We start from the raw sequence: 22,468 nt of genomic DNA, 5'->3' as shown, positions 1-22,468 counted from the left end.
AGGCTGCAGAGGTCGCTGCCTCGCAAACTGATCGAGTTGCCGAAACTACTACACGTACCTGAGGATTTCCCTCAGCGCTGACCATGTGAGTTTTCAGAGAGATGAACAAAATACACGACTTCAACTGTGGCGCACGTCAGTTGAAATGGATTGCTAGAACTTAGTGAACGTCTTGAAAAACTTGTGTACACGTTCTGCTCTGGACACGACCGAATAAGCAACTAATTATATTTTCCTAGTAGTGATGTAGGCTACAACGCATCCCACACATGCATCGACATGAGTAAAGGATACAACTTTTCGACACGGAGTTGAGTAGTGGTCTAAGGTGAGTACATGCACCGTAAACTATTGTGAATTAATTGATTTATCCTAATCATTCCAACCAAGCTCAAGCAAGAATCTGTAACTATTAATATTGTTTCATGCCAGACGATAGACAATGATCTCAACACATAAATGCACAACGTTTGTAATGGACCTAAAGACTTGATGCTTTATATCACTTGAGTTGACTGCTTATTAGTCGTTTCACTGCGGTCTAGTTATAGTAAATATTGTTTTGAAACAACCAGTTTCAATGTAAATTCTAAGCTTAATGGAACGTCAAAGGCTTGGCTGTAGATCTCTGAAAAGGTTTCTCTTCATTCCATCCCTGCAACCCTGATTTATGTAATACAATTGGAATGACACAGCTATGCAGGGGGTGGAAAGATGGCGAGCTTATTGCTCTTCAGAGTAGAACGATTACTTGTTTTTCTCTGGAAGTAAAACGGGGTACACAAAGTACAATTTTGATATTTTTCTGTGAAAGAATGAGTCATTTCTGCCCTCAGATTTCTTAAAGCAGTAACTGAGTCTTGCATTGTATTTTTATGATTTCGATCAGTAACGTCATCTACTTCTGAAAAACACGTATTTTGACTGAACCAGTAATGAAACAAGTATTTCCATTATCTTCTTTTTCATTCTCAGCGGATCATCTGTCTTTTGAAAAATGTGTTTCCATGTGGTGCAGCAGGTTTTCTACATCTTTTCCCTTAATTGTACATTACATGTTGGATAAGCCTGCTAAAAGAGTATGTTAGGTAGTAGACTCCAAAATATTTATGTTGGCTAGAATAGGGTTATTTTGCAACACCCTGGGGTGACACAACTGATGCTTTGTCTCTTGTAAGTGTAATTAAAACAAATTATCAGTGCTACAATTCAAAACTAAAACAGATGTCGTTTTGTTAACAACTCACAAAATCATTAATAAAAAGTTGCCATACAGTGCAATTCTTAATCATATTGTTGCAGGAACATCCTCTTTTTGGGATACCCCCAAAATTGAATGTTGAATATTCATGTATACTCATGTATACTATTAGATTAGTGAGTACAAAGGCAAGTATTAGGTTTTTGCTTTGCTTGTAAGATTTGACTAGTTGAAAAGATGACAGCATTTTTATTCTCAAAGAATTGATCATTTTCAAGTCAGTTATGTGTAACATTTAATACAGTTTTTGAGCTGTCTGAAACACCCATCAATTAACATCAAACTAAATGACACATTTCTGCAAAGTAGCAAATGTTGGGACACACAAATAGAAAAGTAAACCATGCTTAGTGAAGAGAGCCAATGCAGAAAAGTACTAATATTTTCACTGGAAGCCATCTAACACTAACATGCAATCACAAAAAACAACAACGCTAAGAAGTTGATGTGTTTTTGCTGAATAGATGAAGATGTATGGTATATTCAACTTTTATGTTTCATATTTTTCTTAGGGTAAAACTAATTTACATTTCAAAGTTTTATTTATGAACATTGAAAAGCCAGACCATTACATAGAGGCATTGATATGCTTTATGGATTGCAATATGAGTTAGCAGTAAGTCCTATGTAGCCTACAACTCAGTGGGGTGGAGTGTAGGACTCTTGGGAAGGGAACTGTGAGAGCAAACCCACATGCTGTAAAACTAAAATCATACTTTGTAGTTATATGTCACTTAAAGTATTCTATCTTTAATCATTATAGGACTCAAAATGATATATTCTGTTACCTATAAATAACTTTGTAATCTATTTTCCCGATTCTTAAGAGGGTTATCTATCTCTCCCTCTGTCCCTACCTCCCATCATGTATAAGATTCTAAACCAGTTGATCATTCCTCCAGATCACTTGAGACCACAAATCCAGATTGTTATCCAATGCCTTTTTAAACCATAGCACTCCTATGACATCATGTTGAATTGAAATATGCTCCGGTGTATGACTTTGCTCAGTGGGTATAATATTACCAGTACTGTTGCCTCAAATGAGAGTGAATGTGAGTGGACTGTGGAGTTCAATTGATTCCTATTAGAAGATGTCATATATTGTCAAGATGTTGCCACCGCCCAACTATTTACCCAGTAAACATTGTGCAGTGTTAGCAACACAACCGTAACTTGTCAAGTACATGTTCATTTCAAACTGCATGTCATTGCTTTAGAACTAGAACTTGCCTAGCAGTTACCTTGTAGCTTTGAAACACAATAAAATTAGAACTGGACTCAAATACTCAGAGCTTTTAGGCTTTCAGTTTTTTGTACTTGGTACTGTAACAGAACCAAAACATCTATCCGGAGAGTTGTATCAGAACCCTCAGATACACGCTGGACACAAATAACCTTGGGATCGGTTTTTACAGACAATCATACAACGCATCTCTTATTTCAAGGCCTTGGCAAGCAGAAGGGGCACCCAATGAAGAGTCTATAGGTCCATGCAGGCCTTGTGTGTCTGTTCCTCTGTGTTCCTCCATCTTGTGGTTTGGCTCTATCCACTGTCATTTCACTGGAATTTCCTGCCATCTGTACACAGTCGACATTTCTCACAGATTTGCACCTGCTTGTAAATGTTCGGGTCTGCCAGTGTAGTGAAGTTTGGATAGAGGTGTGGAGACTATGGATAGAGCCTGTGTCGAGTTTAGAAGAACACAGCAGACCAGGTCTGTATGGACAGAGGAGGTGTTCACTTATCTCTTGTTGTTGCTGTGTAATCCCTTTCTACTGTGACATTTGGGTCTGGCCTGGAACTGGTCTGCCCTCTGAGGTGTCATTCCTGAACAGCTTGTTGTGAATGAAGTCAGACTTCTGATTAGCAGCTCTGAGCCAAACACCTAACCGTGTCTGACAGTTGGCTGATGTGTGTTTGTGTGCATGCATGCATATGTTTGTCTGTGGTCAGATATATGTGTAAGCACAGCACTGTACGTCTCATACAGTGGACTGTTCATTCAGTGACTGAGTGTCCCAAGTAGCCCATGTCAAACAGCTCCTGATGCAGATTAATGACACACATGATGTGGCCATAAACGACTTCCAAGTCAGCACTGAAACACACTTATTGGCTTAGTAATGGCAAAGTTTTGTCAGATTTATAAAAATGTTGCTTTGGTGTTACGGAGGCAAAGGACATTAGCTTCAGTATGGAGTATAAATATGCCACACATTTACGAGTATGTTCTTTCAAAACTTGATTGTTTATAAATAAGTTTGTTTGACTGCCAATTAGGTAATTTTCATGCAGACTTGGATACACATACTTATTTCACTGTTACTCAAAACCTTTGTTGCAGAATAAAGAGTTCTATGTCAATCAAAACGTACAGAGTACACTTTTATTTACATCTTACTAAAATGCTGCTAGCTTTACAAAAGTTCAGATATACTGAGAATATGTTCTTGTTCCGAAACACAGTAAACCTGAATTATGCGAGTAGATTATACATTTAAGTTGCCCACTCTAGTATTTGGCAGCGAGTATAATTTTATGCTTATTGGATCTGGAATGGTTTGGGTAGTCTCATCACTTTTTTGTTAGCTTTTTTTCTCGTAGTTGTGTTGCAGTTGAACACACATTTGACAAGAATGCAAAAAAGGGGACAGATTCAAGAAGTGAGTACACATTTTGTATTCATTTTGAGTCCCGAACTGCCACAGCTGTGTTTAGCTTCTTCTTTTTTTTATATACATCTTACATCACATGAAGTCTGCTGTCCTAATAGGGACTCCATGGCACACAGATTCTATCTCTTCCTTCCAGATTTGAACCAGAGCTGTCTTTTAAAAGACAGACCAGAAAAGCCTTCTTTCCAATTCCTAGTCCCAATGAAATTGATTTGACCATTAAATCATAGAAACTACTGTTTAGTTGTGCTTCATCTGCATTCCAGTAGGCAGTAACAGTTCAGTAAACTAAAGCCAATGCATCTGTTCCAGGAACCTGAACTCCTGTTTTTACATGGTTACTCATCGCACATGCTGAGTCTGTCCCTGTACACCACAACAGTACCATGAGTGTTGCTCTGTGCTTGTAGACACATTTGGTGCTCAGCGGCCTCCCTAATTAGGATCCTAACCACATTTCCCCTGGATGGCCCCAATACATGACTTGTGTGGGGAACTCCAGTGATTTACTGGAAGAATCATAAAAGTGTAAACCAGAGCATACCAGGAAATGATGGGAATAACCTTACACGTAGTGCCTCTATACCCTCCTAATGTTGATGTTGTGCTATTATCCGCGTGGGTTGGATGTATAGGCATACCAGCGTTTTACTGTTTAGCCACAGAGTCACAGCCATGGAAGGTTCCTGACCTTCATAAAATAATTGATGAACATAAAAGCTACACAGAACACACAGCAATAATCCCTTACCCCCCAACTTGGCCCAATGCACAGTACAGCTACTGTGTAAGTGACGAAGACCTCTCGGAGACCTCGCTTTCCCAGCCCCATCTCTGTTACTGTAGGCTCGGTGGAGGGTAGTTGGTGATCTGGTCCATTACCCTCTCCTCTACAGACTGGGTCCAGCAGTCTCATCTGGAGGAGGTTCCAGGCAATATGCCGGGGCACAAATGTCTGCCTGTTCCCCTGTCCGGAGTCAGGGTGGCCTCAACGGCTTCTTATAATGAACCGACCCCGTCAACCACTGGCCCTCAAAGAAAACCAAATATACACTAAGCACAGAGAGCCAAACTCAAACCCATTCTGATGGATGGCTGTTGACAAGGGTTTTCACTGTCTTGTTTGTTTGCGTAAAACTTTGGGCCCCACCTTTTGAAATGGTCACCTTGGTCCATTTGCGGCAAACAGCTGTGGATGAAAGAAAGCAGGGGTCCGTAAAGGAGGGCATGTTGTGCTGTATGGCACCGTTTACACTCCCATCAAGTCTGCATTGAAGACAGGTCATACTGGTGGAGAGGAATTTGGTTTTGAATAGGAAAAGTTGTAGTTGTATAATGTAACTCAAAAATGTTATTCATCACTGTATACCATAGGTGCATGTCCACTCTAAAGTGAATGTTCTTCCTTCTTTGTCCTTAACCCCACAGTGAAGATAATGCTAAACAGACAGCAGTAGATGACCAAAGGTGAATGAGACTGATGTCAGACAACTGAAACCAATGTGTCTCAGATGAATATGGCTACCTGTTGTTTCTTCCATCCCTGTAGGACAGGGAGAGGACTAACATGGGTCCTCCGGACCTGGGTTCCCGAGATAGCCAGCTCACTCTGCCAGGCTTTGGCAGTGGGTTTGAAGACACAGAGGACCTCTCCCCGGCTCTAGTGTCCCCAGGAGGATTCTGTCACCCGGTGCCGTCAGTTCATCCAGGGAGCCTGGGTATGTGCTGTGTCCCCAGGGCTTCCCTATCTCTAACCTCCTTGGGACTGGACCTCACCACCATCCTCTACTCGTCCTACAAGGCAGCAGGGTCCCACATCAACCGAACCCCCAAACTTGAGAACTACCACCAGCCCACCACTACCTACCTGGTTTCCACTTCCTCCTCCCTCTCTCCCTCCTTTTGTTCCCCCTCCTCCTCTCTGTCCCCTACTTCTTCACCGACGTCCATATATTTTCCCTCTTCCTCATCTGAGTTTCTGTGCTCTGGCTCCTCGATGTCCCTTATCAAAAGTGCTCCACTGCAGCAACAGCAGAAGCTTCCGGTGGAGTATCAAACAATTGAGCCCCATCTGAAACAGGAGCCTGCAGATGAGTTCCCAGCCTGTGGGGGTGAACTGTTTCAACTTGACCACCAACAAGGGGAGCTTTTCCAGTTCAACCACAATCTGGAAAAGGAACAGAGTCTTGCTGTCACTACACCCTGCAGGAACAGAACCTGTTCACCCCTCCAACCCAATATGCTCCCAGGGCCCCTCGGGGAGGGCATCACAGACAACCAACAGGGCCTATCATGCCGCTGGATTGACTGCAGCGCCGCCTACAACCAGCAGGAGGAGCTTGTGAGGCATATCGAGAAGGTACACATCGACCAGCGTAAAGGGGAGGAGTTTGCCTGTTTCTGGGCGGGTTGTGTCCGACGCTATAAGCCGTTCAACGCCCGCTACAAGCTGCTAATCCATATGAGGGTGCACTCTGGAGAAAAGCCCAACAGGTGCATGGTGAGTCTGTAACTCAGTAATGCGTGTTGCTAATGTCCGGCATGACTTATCCATTTATGATGTGGGCAGGTTTAAATCCTATGAACTTCAATGGAATTATATTCTGACCTCAAGGCACAGTCCAGACAGTGCTGCTACAGTCATGGTGAGGCTGTGTCTGAATGGAAGAGGGATGGTTCTTCCAAATGGTTTCCTCGTCTGATGACAGCTTTCCCTTCCTCATGCATGCCAGGGGAACAAACTGGCCGTAGGCTGCAAGTTCCATAAATGGAGAATACTACCATACGCACAGAAGGATCAAGACATTAGAAGAGCAGTGGTCTGAATATCAATATTTAATACAGGTCTACTTGTAGTCAGATGGTTGATCTCCTCATGAACCTATCAGGACCAGATGTATATATACAGTAAACAGTATATACTTTACTGACTCACTCCTAGCTGACTCATTACGACCAATGTACTCATACTGTGATCCACCCTGAAAGCATCATGTTGGATTTTATATTGTACAATAATCCATTTAATGACTCATGATTCAAAACACATCCTTAGTGATTATTGTCGGGTGGAAACCATTGTCCTGTGGTGACCTTGAGTTCTTGGCCAGACCAGACTCTGAGATAGAGGGTGGAGGCGGAGTCATTGTTTCTTTTCCCTCCCTAATGATTACACTTCAGTCACCAAGTTGTGTCACCCATTGATATTTAATATAGGGAGTGCTGGAATAAACTTTCACCCATGGACCAATTTCATATGAAATTTAATTAGTTCATTAAAGGCCCTATTCTAAGAACGACCTGTAAATATTACCTTGGAGTTTAGCCACCTGACAGATTAATAAGATTAAATAAACACTAAAAAGCATCACCACAGAAACGACTTATTAGCCTCGCTTGAATAACTTACATAAAACCTTGCTGTGGAAGAGGTAATTTAATTTCAAAAAGTTGTTGAGCCAAAACCCCCAAATTAAGTCATACCGATTGCAACGACGGAAAATGAATGTGTCTTATGAATAAACTCTGTGTATTTTAATGAATTCTTCTGGTTTACCACCACATAAAGTCAGATCCCAAATCAGGTCTATTATGCAGATTGTAAACAAGCGCTTAGGAGGTATTTTGTAGTTGCTCTTTAAAGACCAAACCATGTGTATCCTTGTAGTTGTCAGGATCTTGCAAAACTCTTTAGATTTAAATAAGTGTCCCATTCAGTGTGTTGGACCAGGGAAATAATGGCAAACAATTCCACTTTCTTTACACTGCACAAGCATTCAGAGATAAATGATGTGATGGCACGGAAACTAAGTAAATCTGAGGGCTTATAATAGACTGTTTAATTTTAGCAGGCAGCAAAGGTTCAGCCTTTAAAACTGTAAGAGCCATGGGCTGATGTGACAGGGAAAGATTATTTTTTTCTTTGAAGCCAAAGTATCAGGTAGCAAACCTGAGTGTAGTTCACCCAAAAGGTCAAGTGACAAAGATGCCTGGAAGCTCAGGAAGAGTCTCTTCCTGTTGTGATGTTGTAGCTGTTTTGATTGAAGCCTTCGTTAGCTTGCAGGTTGTGATGAGGAAACCCCTCAGCCTGATCTGCAGGCTAACGCATCCTAAACCTGGTTGAAGTCAATTGGGTGGATGACATTTATCGACTCATTGGTAAGACCAATGACGTGGTAAATCTAGGGAAGAAAAAGGTCAAATGTTTACGCAAGCCCAATATATAACTTTGAATACCATGTCAGACAAATGAAATAATGTGAAACATCTTCCGTTTTTACAGTATGTGGTTGCTATTTAGTGGAGTAAGGTACTATCAGGAACAGCCCTGTATCTGTCTGTGAGCCATCTGATAGAGTCTTGCCTGCTGAGTGTGTTATTACTTTCTTTTACTGGCGCGTGTCCAAGAGCAACGATTTTACCAAACCTACCACAGCCTTCTGGATCACTTCTCTCCTCTGTGTGTTTGTCTGTGCATGTCTATCTCTGTGTGTGTGTGTGTGTGTTTGTGTGTGTGTGTGTTTGTGTGTGCGTGTCTATCTCTGTGTGTGTGTGTGTGTTTGTGTGTGCGTGTCTATCTCTCTCTGTGTGTGTGTGTGTGTGTGTCTGTCTGTGTGTGTGTGTGTGCATTACACAGTTTGAGGGCTGTACCAAGGCTTTTTCCCGTCTGGAAAACCTGAAGATTCACCTGCGGAGCCACACAGGGGAGAAGCCCTACGTCTGCCAGCACCCCGGCTGTCTCAAGGCCTTCAGCAACTCAAGTGACCGCGCCAAGCACCAGCGCACTCACTTGGACACGGTTAGCACACTTTTACAAGCTGCATCACCATACTATGTGTGTCCCTTGATATGCGTGCTCACACTTCGTTTCGCAACTCTCCCAATCACTCTTTCACTGAATTTATTTCTTGCATTCCCTTCCTGTAATTCACTCTGTGACATGCAATAAGTAAAGATATCACACAGACGCATGTTGAAACATCCAGCTAGAACGTGCAGCTCTGTTTTCGCAGCTCCATCCCAGAAACCACAGGGCTTTTATTTACTGCCGTTGCAGAGCAGAGGACCTTAGGAGTAATCCAGGAAAACAGATATCCCCTTTCACTTTAATGACCAGGAATAATATGTGGCCACTGCAAGGCACTCAACTGGTGTTACGATATGTGGCATTGAGTAGTTTGGTGCCCATGTGTGGGTTTTACACCAGCAAATAAAGATTTGGCAATCGATATCTGATACATTTGAATGCTTGAGTCAACATTTGGTGACATTTTACAAGCAAAAATGATCAAACTCATGATTCAAGATTTTGAGAAAATTCTCATGTATTATGTTTGAAATCAAACTCCTCTTTTAGAGACAAACAATTTCATTTTAATTTTCACTTTATTATATGAATGTTATATTATCCTTTGTCTTCAGTGTCTCTCTGTAGAATGAGATAGCACACATATTAAACATGTTATCTTGCCCTCTCTTTGTATTGTCCTCTCTTTCCACTTTTGCCCTGATTTCCCAGCTGAAAGGTACAGTATACAGTTAGCTTCACCTTCCGCTATACAGTATATAATGTAAAATGTGAACTACAAAAAGATTTGCTGCTTTATACATTGGTGTGCTAAAGTAACTAGTCTATATGGAATATGCTGCTTTAGCTTTGTGATGCCCTGGGTCCCTGTCACATACCTGTTTTTCTTTCCTTTTCCTCTGTTTGTTATTGTTTGTCACTCTATCCCATAATCCTGCCCTTGTTGTCCTGGTGATATTTAGAAGCCCTATGCGTGTCAGATCCCAGGATGCACCAAGCGCTACACGGACCCTAGCTCTCTGAGGAAGCATGTCAAAGCACACACTACCAAGGCACTGCAGGACCGTACAACCAAGGTACCGACACTGAGACAGAGACAGCAAGAGAGACAGATACATTTATGAAAAAGGAGGATGCATGTGAATGACACAAGCGAGATGAACATGAGCACAAAGCTATGGACGGATGAAGACAAACATGTGGAAAGAGAAAGAGTTGCATATGTATGACAGTGAAAATAAACGGTTTAAATTCAGCACATCGTTTTTTTCTTGTTCTTTGGATGTCAGAATAGGAGGTCTATTGTTCTACTTGATCTGGGGCTGTATGTGTTGTTGAGCACATGAGCAGTGCTAAAGCCCATGGGGTATTCCTATGCCTGGCGTGTTTTAAGCAGAAACACGTGTGTTTGTATGTTGTGACATCGCTAATAAACTGTGGACTGAAGTAACCTCTGTAATGCTTGAAGAAACCTTCAAATGTCAAACAGGGCTTCATCAATGCAACTACTTGCAGCTTGTGCTTCTTCAAAGAGGTGTGTCACCTCTACTAAACAAATTTTTGGGGTTAAACAAAACATTCCCTTGGAGATTTCCTTTTAGAAAACCAAATGTTTTGTAGTCTCCAGGGGATCTACCGAAAGCTCTGAAAATTGAAATGGATTATCTTTTCGAAATTCTTTGTTTTAAAATTTTATTTGGCTTGCAACATACTGTAGTATTCTTTCATGATGCTCTTTCAAAATGAGAACCAGTCCCAGTTGAGTAACATGAGGAAAAAACCCTTTCCAGTGTATTTTAATGTACTGTGTGACTTGAAACCAAAGAACGTGGCATCACTGATAGCACACTTTGATACATAATAGAATATACTCTTCATACCCAGTGTCTCTGTGTGTTTGGGCAGGACCAGGTGCCATGCCGACCAGAGTCCAATACTCTGGGCGAGTGTCTGGCCAGACAGCATCGCCACAATTCCCTTCACCATTCTAATGGGAACGCAGGCACAAGGTCCCCTCTCCCAGAATTGGAGGAGTTCACAGGTGTGTTCTGTAGAGAGTAGCAGTGTACAGAATTATGGATATTCCAGTGTGCGTTATCTGTCACAGCCTGAAAACCATTCATGCTTTGAAACCATTTAACACTGATGCTGTTATAATCTTCTCCCTTCTTTCTCTCTTTCCCACTTCTTCCTTCATATGCCTCATAATACGAGAATATACCTTGTCTAATTACAAGGCTCTGATTTGTGGCCACTTTGGCCCTCTCTTAGACAGTACTGCACACTCTCCAAGAGGGTTTTGCAGCCAGATTTTTTTTCTTCATGCTGAATGGTTGAACCCAGCTCAAAAAGCTGTCAGGTGCATTGAGGCTGTGCTGGCAGAGGACTGACAGGAGCGTCCAGGAGAGCTGTCTATTCCTATTACCTCAAACTACTCACAGTTTTACCCAAACGGCCTGTGGGGGAAAGCCTTCCTAACCCATAGAAAGAACTCTGCTTATTGAAAGAGAAACAAGCATGCCAGTGTTTAACTTTAAGGATCCCTCAGAGAGAAGCCTGTGTTCTTATCAACCACAGCCAGTGTACTTTAGTCTACCATGTTACGTATGAACAGCAATGTTGCCATTTGCAGTATCTAAGCCGATCAGCTTTAATTTCTTCTTTCCAGTAAATACACGACATTACAAGTAATGTTGCATTGGAAGTTTCAAAGCATAGTGTTTTTGCTGTTTTGATGTGTCTCGCTTGTCTTTCAGGCTTATACACTGTGTCCAGCATGTCCAATAAGAGAGCTGGTTCTGGGCCTGGTCCTCTCACTCTAGACCCATGTTATAGACTCCAGGGACTGGAGGGATGCTTTAGTGCCAACAGCCCTCAACATGACCCATCGTCAATGGACACCCGAGGGGAATTCAAAGAGGGGTAAGCACAACTATCAGATTCAGGTAACAGTTTGCTTTCTATTCCAGCTCGATAGAGAATTCTTAATTTTTACAGAAATCCTAATTTGACTCAGTTAACAGGAACTTGACACGCATTGACAAGATGCGGGACATAAGGAATGGTTTCATTTAACAATAATATATTCATCTTCAGGACTCCAACCCTGAACGTTTGATTCCAGTCTTTCAAAGCACCCCATTTATTTTCTCAGAAAGTATTTTTGTTGGACAGAAATGCCACTGATATGTGCTCATGCTTGTTTGAGCGGGACAACAAACTTTATCATCGGAGTTTGCAGCATGACTTTTTGGGGAAACTGCTTATTGGGTAATAGGCCACATTACATGCACAGTTAACTGTGAAGCATTCTATCCAACCCAGTGAAAAGTAGTATTAAGACGTTCAAAAAGACCCAGTTTAATACTTTAGGGCAACGGTCTGAAGACCACTTACTGTGACTGTTTTTGCAGTTGTTTGCAGTTGGAGACATTCTACATAAAATAGTAGTATATGAAGATAAGAAATGACATAAATGGATTATGGATTTATACTTGTATACATGTAATAAGCTGGGAATTTGTTCTGTACCAGACTGAACAACGGTCAGACACTGTTCAGTCATATTTTATTGTATACGGTATGACTAAGTTACTCTGTTTACCTTGATATCTGTTGTATCACGTGCAAATATGAACCAGCACCAGTTTAAATCTGTGTACAATCTGCCTATTTATATGTGTATGTAGACGCAGGATGTCCTAGAAATCCCTGTGGAACCTATATGATGCCCTGCCAAAGCCAACAGCAGACAAGCACTTGTTTTTCCCCAAACGGTTTAGCAAGACATTAAACATTTGAAAGTAAATTATCTTTGCTTTACAGTGTGCCAAGCATTAGGCTCTGACCTCATAGCCCACTGTGTATTTACTCTGGCTGAAACTAGGCATTTTAAGTCCTTTTAATTATTTAATGCTGCTGGGATTCAGGGGCCCATGTTGAAATGTGTCCGTCAGCATGTATTTGTGATGTGCGGTGTTTGTGTAATCTGTGGTGGAGGGAAGTGTACCAGGGCTGGTTTTAGGCCTGGAGATCCATTAGAGGTAAAAACAGGGATGTGTCTTAGAGGCTCCTTCATACCCTACCTACACAGTGGAGTGGCTGCAGCCTTTTTGATCGACATGGACATGGGTACTGGGGATAACATCTGAGATAACCATCCAATAAAGTAGCATATTGGCACGTAAAAAAAAGTGGTGCAATCATGTCATCAACCTAGACGTATGGATCAATTACTGATTAGACAGGCCACATGGTCAGTGTGCAGTGAGCTTCATGATGAAATGGAATATCGTGCCCAGTGAAGTTGGATACAGATAAGAGACATACACACACATGCACTTTATCAACAACTCCTTCGACCCCTTAAACAACTCAATATCTGACAGGAGAGCCATAAACTGGCATTGGTAGTTATAGTTAAATATAACTTGGAATTTGTGAGATAGCGAAGTTTGATTTTACACAGGCCATGGAGGATTTCTCTCATTCCTACTGACGACTGTGGGAAGGCAGCTGGCAGTGGTTAGCTAGTGATTCACTGGGTCTTGAGTAGGGGGTGGGGTGGGGGGGGGGGGGTCAGTTGTAAAAATATGAACAGTGTAACTGTTTCCTGAGTTTGTGCTGACAGATATTCCCTGAAGACTGCTCTCTCTCTCTCTCTCTCTCTCTCTCTCTCTCTCTCTCTCCCTCCCTCCCTCCCTCCCTCCCTCCCTCCCTCCCTCTCTCTCTCTCTCTCTCTCTCTCTGTTTCCTCACTTCTCTTCTTGTCTCTTCTATTTTCTCCTCTCTGCTTCCGCTCTATCTCTCCTCATTCTCTCTTTCTCGTTCACTCTCTTCTTTCTGAAATCCCTTACAACTCAGTATGGGCACGCTGACCACAAAGGACAGAATGAGCTTGCAGACCACAGAGCACATTGCTCAAAAATCATAGCAATGTGGCTGCAACATTGCAAGAATTTAAAGTGCTGGAACATATTATATTGCTTTGAGTTCAGGTCAGATCTACGTGAGCTGGATGATCATTCTGGATCAGCCATGCGGAATTCAGAGAAGGGTTGGATTCTTGGAGCTCACAGTCATAATGGCACAGTGATGCATGTTTATTTCAACAGTCTTAGTATATCAAAGCACACCTTGTTTACATAACCTCAATCAAATACTGTTTTATTCCCTAGCCAACCCACAACCATCTGTGTATTATATCAGCATTGGTGGAAAAAAGTTGAAGGGATTCAACTGAGTTTTGACTATATTTTCCCATCTAAAACATTGCCTGTGAAATTTAAGGTGATGTCTTTGCACTTAGGGAATGGGCAATAAAACAAGCTTGGGAACCTAAATGATAGATTTGTAAAGAAATCTCCAAACATTTGCTTTTTATAGCTAGTCACATCTGAGAATGGGGGAGCTCTGTGCCAGTAGACGTCAGTATCACTGACAAGTTCTGGCTTGTTTATGAACCTCACTAAAACCCTGCTTGCATCAACCAAGGCCATCTGCGCCCCAGGGACCAATACACTACAGAATCCAACAGAACTCACAAGCCCACATGAAATTATTAGTACATGCTCTTTGAAGGTGAGAAACTCCAATCGGAATACCAGACTGGCTGTTTAAGTTGCATATCTCCTTGGAGAGCAATTCCCTTTGCCTTCATTTTTTCTACTGGACTCCACTGAGTCACACGTTTCCATGTTGAGTCAGAGTTGTGTGTGCACAGTCAGCACATTCTTTCTGTGTAGTTATGGATACTCCTCCACGGAAATCTCCTGTACAACCCCCCTGCCCTGCTCAACATCCACTGTGTTTTACTGGGATACATGACCAGGATCATTGCAACTTTGTATTTGGTTTTTGTCATGACATCTCCTTTTTTTTTTTAGGTTGGTGCCCCTCTATGTGCCTGAGTGTTTGAGCCCTGTGAGGACCCCAGCAGACTGCCCCCCAACGCCTGACAGGCATAGAGTCTACCCCGGCCACCAAGACCTGCTGTTGGAGCCCCCAGGTACTCCTACTCAGTCGACAGTAAGAGCCTAGTGCTAGCATATGTCTTGACATGCTCAACTGATGTATCACACAGATGGCATCCATCTCCCCTCCTCTCCCATCTCTCTCGTCTCTCCCTTTCTATCCTACCAAGGCTGTCGTTACGGGGAGGAAAAGATGGTCCCTTCTATGAACAGTGGGGCTTTTGATCAGAGCACCTATTCCGTACACCCCTCAGTGTCGCCCTCTGCAGGTTGGTCCACAGTATTCTCTACATCTTGACAGCTGATACTAACAGGGGTTAACCAGACTCATTAGACTACACATCTTTAACCCCACTTTGCATCCTAGCAAAGTGTTTTTGCTTCAAACCAGACAAAAACAAGCACTCTCACTCGCAAATAAAATGTAATGTTCTCCTTAACTTTAGGCTTTGACTTGGTGCAGGACCTCCAGGGCCAGGCAGGAGGGGGCTACTCCTTCTCTCCATGCCCAGACCTCTACCAGGCAGGAGGGTTTGACCGCTGTCTCAGTCAGATATACTCTCTCTACTTAGATTCATGAAGAGGCGAGCCTATAGAATCCAACCCAGACATTGCTGTGATCTAGATGAGTGGTTCTCCATCCTGGTCCTTAAGTTCTGCATTTTTTAATGTTTCCCTGCTCCAACACACCTGATTCAAATGAACAGGTCGTTATCCAGCTATGCAGAAGCCTGCTAACGACCATTCATTTGAATCAGGTGTGTTGGAGCAGGGGAAACATCTAAAACGTGCAGGAAAGGGGGTCCCTAGGGACAGGGTTGAGAACCACTGATCTAGATGATCACACTGCCTGAACTGAGGTTTACCTTGCTGGATGGGATCTATGGGGATGATGTGGAGAGTACCAGAGACTGGACTGAGGACTCCAAATGGCAGGGTGGATCCATGGATGCATCTCATAAAGCCAGGCCGCGTGTCTGTCTCTCCCTCTATGTCTATAGTCGCTATCTCTCTGTTTCTGTACTTTTGTTGCAATGTCGTTGTGTCGGAAAGTATTCAGGAATTGTGTGTGGCATGTGTGAGGGGGGGGGGGTCTTTGTTTACATTTCCTTTATTGTGTACACATTCTATTTTTTTCTGTTGACTGTCTAACAGTCATATCATGCAGAACATGTTTACATTTCCCAATAATCAACTTGTTTTTAAAATGTAGGCCTATCATAGGTTACCACAATTTTCACCATTCTTGTGTAAAATGTATTATTTTAACTTTAAATATATTGATTGTCTCATTGTAAGTTGGTGATGCAGAGTGAATGATGCAGCAGAGTGAAACAAATCGAGATAGGATATTTTGGTTGTAATTAGTTGTGTATACCTTCTCCTACACTGCCATCTAGAGGTTTAAAGTAAAATATGTTCTGTCCATGCAGTTTGTTGAAATGACAGTATCTGTGGCGAGTGCTTATGCAAACACTTAAAAATAACTTGGTTGATTTTTCATTGTTTACTTTTGCTTTTGTTGCTTTACAGTGTTAATGGTTACACAAACCTTTAAAAAAAAAAGTGTTATTTCATCATAAGACAAATATCTGCCTTATATTGTATGCAAAGTCCTTTCAGTTCTAGAATACAGGTATATTGTTTATGACTATGACAGCTCATGAACAGTTTTCATGCCTCTCAAACTGAAACAAAGATGGCATTCATAATGGTATTCACCCACATGAATTTACATTTTGCTGTCACACAGAAAGACAATATGCATGCCAACAAAACAGGACCAAGTCCAGCATTCACTCTTCTCCAACACTCACACTCTCAACATTCCTGTTTGGAAGGTAACTCATTTCCAACGACATCACACAGTATCCTCTTGTAGGATGTGGTAGTTGACAAGAGGTGCTGTATAGTAACCGTTAGTCAGAGAAATGTCACATCATCTTGGGACTCCACCCAGCACCACTGGGCATCGTAGCCCAAAAGCATCTCACAAGCAGGCACACTCTGTTCCTCCTCCTCCGTGCTGCTCGCAGAAGCCCTCAGAGTCTCCTCAGGAAGGCTGCAGTGAGCCGTCCCAGTTTCTCCTGTCTGGACCTGGCCCCCTCTTGTCACGCCTCTTCCTGTGTCCCTTGAGAAGACCGTTCTCTTAGGTTCTAATCCTGCCCACTGTGGGGCTTCTTGTAGTGGATCCTGCTGGCACAGCTGTTTAGTATTGACTGGGTGGGTGGTGGTGGTGTTACTGGGGCTGGTGCTGCACCATATTTGACCAGAACCACCTGTAGAGAGGCAGAGAGCCAAATCTGAGGGAGGGCTCTTGTCGGGGGACTTGTCAGTAGTCATGTTGAAGTAGCTGTGGCTAGAGCAGACCCTGTCAGGTTCTTGCTCTGGTTCTTTGCTGGGCTTGGTTGGATCCTGGATGCCCGTCAGGGTCAGGCTTGGGCCCTCCCCAGGGGACATGCCTGGAGCTGAATCTGCAAGGCTGCACTGGCTGCCTGTCGGGCTGCTGCTGGCCAGGGTACCCTGCTCCTCCAGCAGCCAGCGCACTGCCTCCATGCCCTCGTGCACCACCACCAGCTGGCGCAGGATTTGCACGTCTGCAGCCCGCAGACACTCCTGCAGGGCGTGGGCAGGAGAGGTATACAAAACAGCAGTTAAAAATGACAGAGGGATGGGGCAGAGAAGAGAGGTTTGTCACGCACAGTGGAGAAATACTGGATGACGAGAAGGAGGAGGGATGAGAAAGTGGGGCATGAGGGCAGAGGAATGTGGAGATAGAATGTAGAAAATGCTTGAGAGAATGAGAGAAAGGGCCGGGTGTGGTGTAAGAAGAACTGTCAATGACTGACATGATAAACAAACACTTGTAGGTGAAGGGGCAGTTACTAATACAGTATATGCAAGCACCTGCGGTGGGATAACTAAGCGAAAAACATGGCAAAAAGACCAATGGTTAGCTCCCAATAAGTTGTAAACTGTTTTGATATTTAATAGCTTTTACTCGCACCAGGAAAACACACATTCAACGTACACGTTATATGTGGGCATAAAATGTGAAATAACAAAGGAAATGCTCACCATCTCGTATTTCAAATGACTGATCTTGTCATTTAAATATTCTCCCCTGGTCCCGTTTTCTTTCATTTGAAGGCATTCCGAACTCTCCTCTCTGCTACGCGCAGCATCCTTCATCCATCTCAAAATTACATTTGGCGTTTTCCTCCCAATTTTGTTTTCAAACTCTTTTAATTCTGGAAACGAGTTGTAAACGCTTTCTTCTTCCATTATAAAAACCGATCTACATGAATAACACAAATTAGACTGTTGATATACAAGGGACGATACAATTCGTGAAAGGTTGTCTAAGCAATGTGAATAAACATAAATGGAGAAAAGTGACATGTAACGCCAAGCCGCGTATCAATATAGCCTACTGGTCAAGCACGTTTAGTAAATTTGCAAAAGACTCATGAACGTTCCGTTCCTGAAAAATCCACGATCAACCAGCGCTCTATTGAAAACAGCTTTTCCAAATGGAGACTGTACTGGAGCAAAAGCAATGTCGATGGCCAGGTGAGCAATGCAAAAAAAGTTACTGGATGTTGCTAATTGCATAGCCTGGTTTGTACAAACATTACCCTTTGCTGTTGTCTGCCCGTGTAAATACTGACGCGTGTAAATACAACAGCTCAAAGGCTGGAACTTCCACACACCCTCGGCACAAAAGTAGGAATTCAGTTTATGTCAATGGGAGATAGTCGAAAAACATAAATCAACTAGTGCGCAATTATCGGGCGCTGACGGGCATAAACAATGTAATATAGGCCTATGGAGGTTTACTCCTTTAATTTGTATCTACGTAATAAAACCAATCCATATCACGAACATCAGACGCGGAATGGAGAGTCACTGATGCGGTGCATTGTCATTGACGTAATGACTAGTTAATTAACTGACGTTTTTCAAGAAGTCTTCAGTGAGGGGGCGTGAGAGCAATGGAGAGCAAAAGGTTCCTGGGGGCTCCATTCGGGAAGCAGTCTGCAAGGTTCAAAAACATTGATAAAAGTGATTTCATATTTTTAAAGAACATCATAGTTATAGAAAAAGTAGTAGGGCTTATAATTAACGATTGTAAAACTAGCAAATGTTTTCAAACCTTTCTTAACTCACATTTTCTTGTCAGGTTTGATGTTTCAGTAGTGCACCCATCCACAAATAAGACAGGATCCTTCTCTGAATTCAGCCACTACAAGAAGCTGATAAATAAACAGGTAAATATAAAACATGTTGAATAATACACTTTCCAGTAATTAGTACTGTAACCATAGACACCCCACCCACCATCACCCAGGCATTCTAAGAATAACATAAAAAGTTTGGATTGTTGTTGGACGTGTCATAATACAAAGCCCAACCCTCTGTCAGGAGCATAAGCAGGACCCAGGTAAGTATGAGGTGGATACAGGGGGCCAGAATCCACAAGTAGGGGTGCAGCATGCTAAGGGGCCTGGATGGAGGAGAGTGCAGGAGAAACCCCAGCAGACTCAAATCCCTAGCATGCTCTACAGGGATGTATGGCTGGCCAAGCATCAACTGGTGAGGGACTCTCTAATAGACACTTATTTATAATACTCTACCATGTTGCCCTACATGGCTGCAATGGTGCCACAGAAATGAGGGCAACCGTTTTCAGACCCTGTATTTCGCGGATAGACCCAATAGTTTGTATTATGACTGTGAACTAAGTCATGAAGTAATTTTGTGAATGGAGCTTTGTACTGTCATGTTAATCTCAGAGTGTCAAGCCAGACAAAGAGCAGTTAAAGTATTTCACATCTGTATGCGGTTTCGTCATCTAGAAAACCAAGATAGGCCCCGGGAGGTACAACATTCCAGACTTCACTGTGCTCCAGAACAGGAAGCCACATAGCGTGAGAGGGGTGTGTGACAGTAGGGAGGAGAGATTCAAAGACTACACAAAGGTACCTAAGACCACCAGCAGAGGGAGACTTGTACCAGCACACCGATGAGCGTTAACCTGCAGGGATGTACTGTAAGTGAATTAGAACCAGAATACCTTTGTCTTCCACAGAAACCAGCAGTGGGACCAGGGTCTTATGGTAAGGGAGGCATCCCTTCTGCCCTGCTTGATGAGAAGAGGAGGATGCCAGTTGGAACTTGTCCAACCATTGACTTTAGTGCTGGGGTTGAGCGCTTTCCAGAGCGCTTAGTGGTGAGTATCCACATAATCCCCAAGGATTGCTTAACTGTAGTCAAATATATTGTCATTAAATTGTAAACAACATTTGTTTTTGTTGATGTCCAGGATTCTGGCTTGTATCCTGGAACCTATAACTTTAAGAGTTTCACTGATCTCATCCTAAACCGCCGTGTCAGTAAACGAGGACCTTATGACCTGTTCAGCGCACGACGGGAAAACCCAATCATCTGTGGATATTTTTCTTCCCCGGTAACACCTGATGATAAAAGAATGCTCTATCAACAAAAGTTATTACAGAACTGCTGGTGTAGTATGCCCAAATAATAATTCATTTCATACTCAATTGAAAGTGAAACATTCATATTAGAGCAGATTTGACCTTGACGTCTAGCCAGTCTGTATATGGGGCTCTGAAGACCACTGATGGGCTGCTTATAAATAACTGGGTTACTTTGCTGCTGTGTCCTAGAAAAATGCCCATATGAATCCAGGGACCTTTTATGAGCCTGCCAAGGCCATTTGCGACGACCTCCAGAGGCCAGAGAATAAACTCAAGGGCAAATTCAGGATTACAGATCAGTATCCTGAGCAAGCTAGAGAAGTAAACTATGCTCCCATCTTCCACCACTATCATCTTTAATATTACAATAGATAAATAGTTACCTTATACTATGGTGTTGAACTGTACCATCTAACCTCACAAACACACATCTACCATCAACCAATCGACCATCCCAATAGAAGCATTCTGGTCCTGGCTTGTATGAGCCGTTTCGTTTACCTAAAGTGGAGAACCGCAACCCTCCCCCATTCCTGTCCTCCACCCCTCGCATCACCAAGAGGGTTGAGAGGCTGATGCAGGGCAACTATGTGAGTCATTACCTTCCTCAATTGTCCATTTTCTTTCCTTTTAGAAAAGATAATCCCCAGGTGAAGGGGATGGATCAGAGGACTCAAGACAGATATTTTCCTCTTTTTGGAGCTTGGCAAACAGATGAAATGCGCTTCCTTTGTTTGTAGTTTGTTGTAGATGAAGTGTGATGTATGATTCTATACCATGCCTTTTGTTTGTGTACTGTATATGTGGTAAAATCATCACATCCCTTGTCCTATCCTCCTCTCCAGACCACGGTTGGTGTTGGGTGTTACAACCTGGATAAGAGGCAACCCCCAAGGAGTCAGAGGACCTCCAACTTCGGCTACCGCTACATCTTCAAATCTCGCACCCCCAGATACCTGCAGAACCTGGATCAGGACAACTACAACCAGTGAGACACAGCCTCAGTTATATCTGTGCATGTCCTGTACACTTGCAAAAGATTTGTAATGTAAACTGATACATCCCTTGCATGTCTTCTTGCCCATGTCTCCCACGCACCAACTCCCACCATCCTCTCTCTCTCTCTCTCTCTCTCTCTCTCTCTCTCTCTCTCTCTCTCTCTCTCTCTCTCTCTCTCTCTCTCTCTCTCTTCTCTCTCTCTCTCTCTCTCTCTCTCTCTCTCTCTCTCTCTCTCTCTCTCTCTCTCTCTCTCTCTCTCTCTCTCTCTCTCTCTCTCTCTCTCTGTGTGTGTGTTTCAGGGAGAAGCTGCAGCCCAGGAACATCCCCCCACATTGCAGGGTTTACTTCAGGCCACCAGATCAGATTGTGAAGACCACAGTTTCAGACTCCTGGAAGTAAAAGGGCTTTAGCCCCTCTGTTCAACCTTTGGCACAACCTTTTGTTCATGCTGGCCCCCTCCTTTCCCCAGTGGGATGACTAAAGCATGAGGATGTTAAGGAAATAAATCATATTGAAGGACATGTGAGCAAATGGATACTGGCATGTTGTGTTTTCAACGGCCAGTGGATGGCAGCAAAGCTTTAGGACTGATTCTTGTGAACAGTAATAATGATGTATTTCATGCCGAGTATTTCATGAGGAATACTGTAAGTTGAAAATGCAAATGTTAAAACATTTCTGAGACAGACCCACTGATTTGATCAGAGATAAATATGTTGGAATTATATTCTGGGAATACAACGGTACCTAGGAATGACTTGCTGGACATTATGTTAGTTTCTTCCAGGATCACAATGACTCTTACTTAGAGACTTGTTGCTCTTGTTGGTTAGCTGTAACTGATTTAAAATTATTGTACCCACTGTGAAATATTTTTTACTGTTGCTTGCTTTTCTACAAGTACACTCTTGCACTTTTTTGAGGTTCATGTTGTTTAATTGTAACTTGTCTAACTATATGCTCTTATAGTTCTTCCCTTTGGCACTTATTTTTGTTTTCACAATGTATGCTTCATGTTTGGCTACCTGCAATGTTTGGGGATATCTTGGTGTTATGATCAGTGACCTATGCACTTTTGTTAAGCTCTCTCTTGGAAGCATCTGCTAAATGAACACATATAAATGTAAATTATATAATGGTGCTATGGACATGTAATGATGTTTACTGAAATGTCAATTTTCGAATTGCATTTTTATATGGCATTCCATTAAAAACATTTAATGTTAAAGCCTAGTTAACAGAAATACCAT

General features: G+C 42.7%; 3 protein-coding genes across 3 annotated transcripts; 2 read left to right on the top strand and 1 right to left on the bottom strand.

The window, feature by feature from the left end:
- The first annotated feature begins 84 nt into the window (after positions 1–84).
- glis1a (GLIS family zinc finger 1a) lies at positions 85–16,219 on the top strand. The gene is made up of 9 exons (XM_084708362.1): positions 85–328; positions 5,490–6,440; positions 8,577–8,738; positions 9,710–9,823; positions 10,653–10,788; positions 11,504–11,669; positions 14,632–14,753; positions 14,889–14,987; positions 15,165–16,219. The coding sequence occupies exons 2-9, from the start codon at positions 5,508–5,510 to the stop codon at positions 15,296–15,298; spliced, it is 1,866 nt and encodes a 621-aa protein (XP_084564488.1). The 5' UTR covers positions 85–328; positions 5,490–5,507; the 3' UTR covers positions 15,299–16,219.
- Positions 16,220–16,230: 11 nt separating this feature from the next.
- On the bottom strand, positions 16,231–19,054 carry LOC146271726 (uncharacterized). Its single transcript, XM_084708364.1, has 4 exons — positions 18,889–19,054; positions 18,676–18,756; positions 17,797–18,016; positions 16,231–17,334 (listed from the first exon to the last, which is right to left on the bottom strand). Exons 3-4 carry the CDS (start codon positions 18,001–18,003, stop codon positions 16,642–16,644), a joined length of 900 nt encoding a protein of 299 aa, XP_084564490.1. The 5' UTR covers positions 18,004–18,016; positions 18,676–18,756; positions 18,889–19,054; the 3' UTR covers positions 16,231–16,641.
- LOC146271725 (ciliary microtubule-associated protein 2-like) lies at positions 18,653–22,081 on the top strand. Its single transcript, XM_084708363.1, has 10 exons — positions 18,653–18,763; positions 18,902–18,989; positions 19,144–19,314; positions 19,578–19,700; positions 19,811–19,951; positions 20,045–20,188; positions 20,409–20,540; positions 20,681–20,809; positions 21,065–21,207; positions 21,518–22,081. The coding sequence occupies exons 1-10, from the start codon at positions 18,714–18,716 to the stop codon at positions 21,615–21,617; spliced, it is 1,221 nt and encodes a 406-aa protein (XP_084564489.1). The 5' UTR covers positions 18,653–18,713; the 3' UTR covers positions 21,618–22,081.
- Positions 22,082–22,468: the final 387 nt, after the last annotated feature.

This window comes from Hypomesus nipponensis, chromosome 10, assembly GCF_054491055.1.
Source record: "Hypomesus nipponensis isolate SF chromosome 10, ASM5449105v1, whole genome shotgun sequence".
Lineage (NCBI taxonomy): Eukaryota > Metazoa > Chordata > Actinopteri > Osmeriformes > Osmeridae > Hypomesus > Hypomesus nipponensis.
This window is presented reverse-complemented; position numbering and strand designations above follow the sequence as displayed.